The sequence below is a fragment of the Priapulus caudatus genome, unplaced genomic scaffold (genome assembly GCF_000485595.1).
Source record: "Priapulus caudatus unplaced genomic scaffold, Priapulus_caudatus-5.0.1 Scaffold164, whole genome shotgun sequence".
Lineage (NCBI taxonomy): Eukaryota > Metazoa > Priapulida > Priapulimorpha > Priapulimorphida > Priapulidae > Priapulus > Priapulus caudatus.
In genome coordinates, this window is record NW_014577225.1 from 366,301 (window position 1) to 375,476 (window position 9,176).

Sequence of the window (9,176 nt, forward strand, 5' to 3'; positions counted from 1 at the left end):
ATCGGTAAACTCGCGTTCCCCCTGGCCGGTGAACATTTAATGTACGCGGTTGAATTATAATTATCTAGATCTTCTATTGATCCTGTAGGCCAACTGAGCCACGGTTTTTCGTCTATGCTTTCACTGTTACGCCCCCACACCCTGCGCTTTTTACATCCCCGTGTCGCGCTCGCGACCTTAGCTATCATACCTCGCGCTCATACCATTGGGGCCCATATAATTATTGGGCAGCCGATGTTCCTCTATCCTTGAACGCACTAAGTACTACTGACTACCGACTCCAGCAAGAAACACGCTCACCCGCCGCTCCCAGCCCCCCTCGATGGCCTACACTTTGGCCTCGCTCCCTTCTTTTGGCCCGCCACACCGGCGCTGAATCTCACTTGTCTCCAGCACTGAGCCGGGATCCTGACGAGCGTTGCCTGAAAAGGCACGTGTTGTCTGTAGGTGGAAGTTTATGAATACCCTAGGCTATACTAGACATCAGGCACAAGTGCAGGAACTCCGTTTCTAATAAAAAATAACGCCTAGCGCCTAAGAGAATGTACTCGGTGCCGCCGCCACTTTAAATCGGTGAATTACGTCCAACGGCCCGGCGCCTCTACTAACGAAATTGTTAATCGTTTCTAGTATAGGCCTACTCTGTTTCAACCCGAACGCTTTTCTCGCGAGGTGCAACGGCGTATGGATACTAGACCCTCCACCCGATCGGCGCCCGTCCCGTCCACGGCGTCACGACTGAGCCATTGAGTTTGAACTGACAAGCAGAGCGCCGGAAGGGGTGCCGAGAGAGTGCAGTGCTGCAGCTGGGACATCACCCGCGGCAGGGCCAGGCGGCCGCGCACCTGCTTCTCCAACTCCGTGCACGACCTCGGCCATTGGCAAAGGTTGCGAAAAACGTTGCAACGGCGGTTTGGCACGCGCGAAAGAGCGCCGGTAGGTGTTTCCTGATCGTCTGACAGCCGTGGTTCCTATATTACTGCGGGGGCAAGGTTCCCCGAATGTCAGAAATTTCGACATTCTTTCTGTGATTTCGCGTACACCAGCTTCGGTTAACGACAGATTACTCGGTTACGACGTTTGTTATAAGCAAGTGAACCACGTGTTCAGCGTCCCAAATGTCTACCCTCTGTGTCCCCCCACTAAAATTGCGGACCTGTTCGCCTGAGCAGCTATGGATACCGTGCGCCCGCCAATTGATTCGGGCGCACGGATGCATAGCTGCCAGCGCTGCATACTGTCGTAGTACGTTCCGAGGCGGTCGTGCAGACCTTGCCGCGAATTGCGCGCAAGCATCCTGCGCTTAAATACGCTTGGGATCAACACCTCCTTTCGCAACGCTTCTCTAGTATCCGTCTCATCTGGATACAATTAATATCACGGCCGGTGGTGCAAATAAGTGGCTGATTCCAAAATTAGCCCAGTCGAAGTTGGTCTTGGGAGGGCGGGCTTTTGTAAGAGGCGCGGATTAGTGAGCTAATTGCGTTTCACGACTTGTAAAACAGCTCAGTTTTTTTTCTAGTGAGCTAGAAAACCGGGGATTTATGCAAGCTAGCTCACAGTAAATTCGCGCCAGTGTGAACGCACGCTATTATCTTTGTGAGGTCCAGTATGAGCGGCAGTTCGCGCGTTCTGCGATGCGTAACCTCGTAATTTCTCAGAATTTCTCAAGGTGCATGGAACATTTTACCAATTTAGTGGTGTGCGTTAGTCATGGATATGTGGCAGTAAGTACTAACAGTAGATATTTCACATACATCACCCATTTTGCACACAGGCGGTCGGTCACTCATGTGAAAATAGAAAAACCCGATTTCTCCGTTTCGTTTCTGACATAGTAGACGATGTATAAATGGATATTTCTCTGTGATTACAACTCGGATTAATTTAATTTTACACTCGTTTTAATGCGTAAACATATTGTGGTAAGAAGTGTGTCAGGGATGTTATTAAGTGCCTGTACTACCGGTATAGCAAAGCCTAGCTATCATAGATTTTAGATCTGTATTAGTAGTATCCTAGATATATTCTCTGAGCGCGAACGTGGTGGCGGGAGGGCGCACTTGATTCGGTTGCCAGTGAGTTTATCAGAAGAATACCCGGCTACAGTACACGTCAGTTGAGCGCTGTCGGTCTGCGGCACTTGTTTAGTAATACAGTTGTTTTGTAACTCTACATTGCTTCCTAAATATAGCAGGTAGCACTTGATAACACCTTAATAATGGTGGATGAGTAGTACCTAGATTATTTAAAATTTAACACAAACTGCTTCGCGTTTTGCAGTTTTGTACTTTAATCTACATCACACAGTCATGGGTCAAAAATTTATGAAATGTAAAACTATATGAAAAGTGATATGAATTTTTGCAGTAAATCGGATATACATGTGTTATCATACATTGTAATGATGAGACTAGTAAGCTGCGATTCTTAACTTAAATTGATTTTTTTTCTGGAACTACATTTTGTATTTGTGGGCAGATGCAGAGACTGGTGTCATGTGCATTATAATGCATAGAACTGTTTACCATTTTAAAGTGACATAGGGCAATCCGAAGCAAACCGTGATGAATTAAATTAAATACGATTCATTTTATATATAGTGGGCTGCACTCTTACATAAACTTCTCCTGTGAATATTTTACTTCTGGACTACTATTAATTATAATTGCTATTGTTATTATTGTCAAAATATTATTGTATTAATCAAATTTAATTATCTGCTACTTCATTGAGAAAACATGAGCAAGCATCAGCTAAATGTTAAAATAGCAGTCTAAACATTTGTAACAATAAAATTCCATGACACAAATTTTATCGCGTTATCTCAGGCATCGTCTTTGAATTTGTCTGTATTCAGATCACGCTAAAGGATTTGGCGGCAAATACGGCGTGCAATCTGACAGAGTGGATAAGTCGGCTCTCGGGTGGGATCACAAGGAAAAGCTTGGGAAGCATGAGTCACAAACAGGTAGGACATACACGAGTAACAACATATGGGTGACCTCTTACAGCTATCATGCTTTCTGCTGTTATACGAAAAGTGTAAACTGTCTATATATAGCCTGTGTGGGTGAGTAAGTAGCATGTGAAAATGCGAGTGAAAGTTTACTCGAAGTTTCATCTTGTTTGGATTGTGTTAATGCAGGAACACCTCACTTGTACATCTTGTATAATGTTCTCAATAAGCCTGTTAAAAAATTGTCGGATAATTTTACACTTGAACACTCATGTAATGCAGCAAAAAAAAACAATAACAATGGCTACCCAAAATGGAAATAGCTAGTGAAAAAAATACTATATAGTTATTCGTTAAATGCATAAGTATTGTTGGTAACATGATATAAGCAATTTATACGAGGAGTTTTAGAATGAAAAAACCTTTAAATAAAAAAATATAGCTTGTTTTATGGAAGAAATGCACTGTTTATTAAAATTATAATTCCTCAGTTGTATCTGGATCATTGAAATTTACACTCCATACTACTATTTTATCAAGACACCTGCTCACACCCAAAGGTGTTCGCACCAGATGGTGTCACTGTCTCGCACTGCAGCACTCACATTCCTGGCAGTCTGCCCAATTTACCAGTAGAATATGAGCAGTGGATTGCCCCATTTATATTTCTGTTTAGCTAAAATCTTACAACTCTAAACTCTATATAGCATTTAACCCTAGGATGAAGATGAACACATATATTCGATTCGGGTGGTCCCCTCGGGTGCTTCAGCGCTGCTGTTATTGTATTCACAGAATACAGACCTCGCCGCAATTCTCATGGTGTGTGGGAGAGGCCGACCATTGCTAGCACTGCATGGCTTCGAATTTCAATTGGTTTAGCTACAGAGTCTGTCGCACGACAACTTAAAGTGGAGTTATGCTGCAATCTTCCCCCGACAATTGTCGCTTCATGCGCGGCGACTGAACGCTTCGTAGATTTCCGAACGTTAATCGTAACCTTGTTTGCGCTCTTCTAAGTCTGCTGCATGGGTTGGCATCATTATATTAAACTCGTACAGCCGAACGAAGATTTCATTCGTCGAACGTTTCAGATTACGCTAAAGGATTTGGCGGTAAATACGGCGTGCAATCTGACAGAGTGGATAAGTCTGCTCTCGGATGGGATCACAAGGAAAAGCTTGAGAAGCATGAGTCACAAACAGGTAGGACAGACACCAGTAACAATATATGAGTGAATCCGATCCTTGCAGTTATCATGTTTTCATAGCTGTCTTACCTTATAACTGCGATAGACGGTTGGTGTCGGTGATGCATAAATTAAATTATAGTAATATTTGAGTGATAACAGGACAGTAATAGATCTTCGTAATCTTGGGATTGATAATGCGGGTTTGTTCTATTTATTAATTTAAAAACGAGCATGGCATTTAATTAAATTTGCAGAACACATCTTCGCAATTTGATTAGGCTTATTAGCAAAAAGAAGCATAGCTTATAAAAAATTAAAAGATCGTTTTACTCTTCTGTGTTTAACATATTATGTCTGTAATGGTGAAAAGGGGCAATAACATAGATGTAGCTTGAAATGAAATTATGGGTGAAAAAATCATGCAATTTCTTTGCAAGTAGTTGAAGTGTCATTGTTGCAGTACATCCTGCAGCCAGACAGAGCTGAAGAAGGGAGTTATTGATTCGCGTGTTTTTAACATATTTTGAAGCTGTAACAGAAGACGAGGGTCTTTTCTCCCTAGATTAAGTCATATTTGATTTCATTTGCAGTATCGTGCTGCCTCGAGCAAGATCGCGTTTGCTTTTTCTCTTTGTGCCGGTAATGAAGTGTAGCTACAGACATCTTTGTCGTGACTTGTTGACGTGATATTAAACATTTCCCGTAAGCCTCTGTCCGAAATTAAGGAGATAGCAGTCTACAGGATGCCGTCCTTGCTTTGATGTGTCATCTGTTTGCGCGCGCGCGATGTGTACGTCTGCCGATGACGCGTACACGCGCGTTTGACGATTTTGACAGCTGCGCTTGTGTGTGTGTGTGTGTGTGCGCGCGCGCGATGTGTACGTCTGCCGATGACGCGTACACGCGCGTTTGACGATTTTGACAGCTGCGCTTTGAGAAGGAACGCGCTGATTAGAAGGTTACGGCCGATCGCGTGTTCGTATTAATGAACGCACACTCAGGGGTAGAAATTAACTTGTGAGCAAGAGAGTCCGCAGCAAAATGAGGGAGTCCGCAGTCTGAAGTTCCAAACTAAAGATATTAACAATAACGCATGTGCTTATTTTGAAGGTTCATGAGGTTGTACGTCTGCCAAATTTTCTTTGGGCATTTTAATACTGAAACATTCTGCGAGGCCGTGCTTTTGAGCGAACTAGTTAGTAAATATTACCAGAATTTTCAGGGAGTCACACGGACTCCTGCATATGTCAAATCAGGGAGTCCGACATTATATCAGGGAGTATTTGACTCCGGACATGCTTCGTGCTCCGGTTAATTTCGCACCCTGCGCACACGCGCCTCCGACGTAACTTTGCGAGTTAGAGCGTCCGTCGCCATGCATTGCGGCAGGTGGCGCCGGTCGACGTCATAGACGTGCGTTCGGCGAATCCAGCGTGGCGACGCGAGCGGCGGCGCTCGGTTTGCTGGCGAGTTGCCATCGCCGCCTTTTTCTGTGATGTACGCATGAATAACGAATATTGTTTTTTAATTTGGGCCCGGAGGCATTCTCGCATTCATCGAGTCTGCGTTTCCCACACTGGTGTTGTGATTGCCTTGCGTGGTCCAGCCTAGAGTCCCTATATACAGAGAGTTGCGCCATGACGAGTCGAAAAACTATCGGTCACGTGGTCGCTGGACGACATGTTGTTTCCAAATAGATACGCACGGCTATGGCGGTAAGAAAGTGTACAATTAAACTATCATATCGTGCGAACGATTTGAGTTACATTTCTAGAAATCTAGATACACATAGACACATGTCTTAGCTATAATCTCTGTAAATTTTTTGAAGCACGATTAGTCTAATTAATTACTACGGACCATTGTACAGCGTATCCATACAGCGCTGTACTTAAGCGGCAGCGGTGTGGATACATTTGGAAACAACATGGAGTCAAATCCTGAGTTGGCGCAACTCTCTGTATATAGGGACTCTAGTCCAGCCACCTGCGCAAGGTAGGCGTGGTGCCGGGGTGTTAAACCTCTTCCACTACACTATTAAAATTGTTCACCGAGGAACGGGCGCATCTGCAGTATCGGGCATAATTCCCTCCTCCAGGGTCGATACCGGTGTGTGCGTGTGTGTGTGTGTGTGCGTGTGTGTGCGTGTGTGTGCGTGTGCGTGTGTGTGCGTGCATGTGTGTGTGTGTGTGTGTGTGTGCAGTTGTGGGCGTGCGTGCGTGTGTGTGTGTAGCTGTGTGTGCTGTGTGCGTGTGTGGCGTGTGTGTGTGTGTGCCGTTATGGTGTGTGTGTGTGCATGTGTGTGTGTGGTGTGCGTGTGTGTGTGTGTGCGTGTGTGTGTGTGTGTGCGTGTGTGTGGGGTGTGTGCGTACGTATTAGCTACTGCTGTTTTTAGAACCGCAGTTGAGCCTTAATGCTGCGAATGCTCCCTGTCGTCGTTGCTCGCTACTGCGGCTTGCTAGCTCCCTGCTGCTGCTGCTGCTGTTGGTGCTGCTACTGCTACTGCTGCTACTGCTGCGAATGTTGCTGTTTCTGCTGCTCCTGCTGCTAATGTTATTACCTCCGCGCAACGAGGTCATGCAACTCGGCTCGCCGTGTGTGTGTAGCCATCTAGTGGTTTTCGCGCGAATCGATTCCAGGAGGCAGCTGGCTTGCTGTGTGTGTGTAGCCACTAAGTGGTTCGCACGATGCGATTCAGCAGCAGCTTGCGCCTTAGGGGCGTCGCGTCAGCAGCACTCATCTTATGGGCTCCAGTCAGCAGGCCAGCTCGCCTAGGGGGCCATTCAGTCAGCAGCAGCCAGCAGCAGCCAGCTGTGTATACCATACATGTTACACGCTCGCGGAGGTCATGCACTTTCCGTCGAGTGCCCTCTGTCTAGTTGTGTGATCGTTGCTGCTCTTTGCTGCTGCTGCTGCCTGCTAATGTTACCATTGCTGTTGTTGTTGTTGTTGCTGCTGCTGCTAATGTTACTGTTGCTGTTGCTGCTGCTGCTGCTGTTGCTGCTGGCTAATGTTAGCGTTGGTGTTGTTGTTGTTACTGGCTGCCTGCTGCTAATTGCTTGGCTGCTCTGCTAACTGTTACCCGCTGGCTGCTGCTGCTGGGCTGCCGCTACTGTTACCGCTGCTGCTGGCTGCTGACTGCTGCTGCTGAGCTTGCTCGCCGCTACTGTTACGCGGCTGCTGCTGCTGTGCTGCTATGATTACCGTTGCTGTTGCCTACTGCTGCTGCTGCTGCTGCTGCTGCTGCTATTGCTGCTGCTGCTGCTGCTGCTGCTGCTGCTGCTATTGCTGCTGCTGCTGCTACTGTTACCGCTGCTGCTGCTGCTGCTGCTGCCGCTACTGTTACCGTTGCTGTTGCTACTGCTGCTGTGGCTACTGCTCGGCTGAGACTGGCGGAAACAGTGTGATGACAGATATGAAGTGCGAGACCGTGTGATTCTCACACGTGGCTCATTAGGTCCTGTCATATAGACCCATCACTTTCTCATAATGTATGGACTTTATGCAGGGCCATAAGAATAAAAATGCCCTGAGCAATTCTGTTCAATGGGCAGCGTAAAAAATGCGATGTGAACTGATTGTGCTCTTAAAGGTCTACTGGTTACACACAATCGTGCTTTCACTATCTGTGATGTGTAGGGTTAAAATCTATCTTATATTGGTCCTCATTAGTGTGGTTCCCCCGTGTAGAGGGAATCAAATGGGAAGCAAGGAGCAGGAAAATGAGGGAGCCTACAGTCTAAATTTCAAAATTAAAGATACACGTCAACAATAACCTCAGGATTGATATAAGCGGTTGCATTATACGCTGTACCTTTCCCACGGAAAACGACTTTTAAGCATTGAAAGCAGTATAGATTTTTAGTATAGAACCTGTTGTTTCTATTATTTATATTGTTTATATATTATCTGTTGACAGAGAAAAGTCGTTCTAGTGACCTTAATGTTAGAAAATATTTACTTGGACTTGAGCTCACGTAATGTAGTCACATGTCTAACAACTATGAACACCCCTGCATATCTTAAAACGTCTCTTATATTTCGTTTTATGTTTCCCATGAATATTCACTGATATCTAGTTTAATTAGTGTTTATGTCCATGATTCCATTAATGATTTCCATTAATGAGAAATCTGTGAATATTTAATAATAACTGGCTGGCTGTGTGATTTCTTCCGTTTGAGTCATTTACTCCTTGTTCTTTCAATGTGCTTTCAATCACAACAGGATGGTTTCATCATATTGTTGTGTCTTGCGGTTTGAACAATTGTTCATTCAGTGTATGCAAACATTCTAGATGGGGTTTGGATAAATCAGTGAATTTACAGGGTGCTTTTATTGTATGAGTAGTCATTGTTAATAACACTAAGAGGTAAAGGTTTCAAGTTTTAAAATAATTTTAAAAACAAAAATTCAACCCTAGTAGTTTTGTTTTTTGACCAGGAGTTTCATCGCGAGTTGTATTCATATATGATATCGAATTTGAAATATGATAGCGATTCAAATATGATAGCGAATTTGTATGCAGTATAGAGTCCTCATGTAATTTTCAAGACGAAGCAAGAAATTGATTGAGTTGTGCTAATAATAAACAGTGGCAAATTCATGTGGCATATATAAGTGGAGGCAAAATTGCCCAACTGTGATGGAACAAAAACTTTGCTTTATTTTAAGAGGGGGGGGGGTACTGTTCACAGTGAAAATAAACTGCTTTTCACATTTCACAGTGAAAATAATGCTCTTTTCACAAATCACGGGGATAATCCAGTTTACAGCTAAAATTTCACTAGACTAAAATACTCATAAGATAAGGTCATAGAAGTATACAAGTGTATTTCTTGACTAACAACACTTCTAAAAATCAAAAATATGCTTGCACAGTAGTCATGCTTATACATGTGTGTGTCTGTGTGTGTGTGTGCGTGCGTGCGTGCGTGCGTGCGTGCGTGCGTGCGTGCGTGCGTGCGTGCGTGCGTGCGTGCGTGCGTGCGTGCGTGCGTGCGTGCGTGCGTGCGTGCGTGCGTG

The 9,176-nt window shown here is 44.8% G+C and overlaps 1 protein-coding gene across 2 annotated transcripts in view; it reads left to right on the forward strand.

The window, feature by feature from the left end:
• The window catches only part of LOC106806490 (src substrate protein p85-like), a 40,515-nt gene that overhangs the window by 18,328 nt on the left and 13,011 nt on the right, over positions 1-9,176 (forward strand). For both annotated transcript variants that reach the window (XM_014808455.1, XM_014808454.1), the window contains 2 exons: positions 2,861-2,971; positions 4,054-4,164. In XM_014808455.1, coding sequence (XP_014663941.1) covers positions 2,861-2,971; positions 4,054-4,164 — 222 coding nt within the window. The remainder of the gene's footprint in view (positions 1-2,860; positions 2,972-4,053; positions 4,165-9,176) is intronic.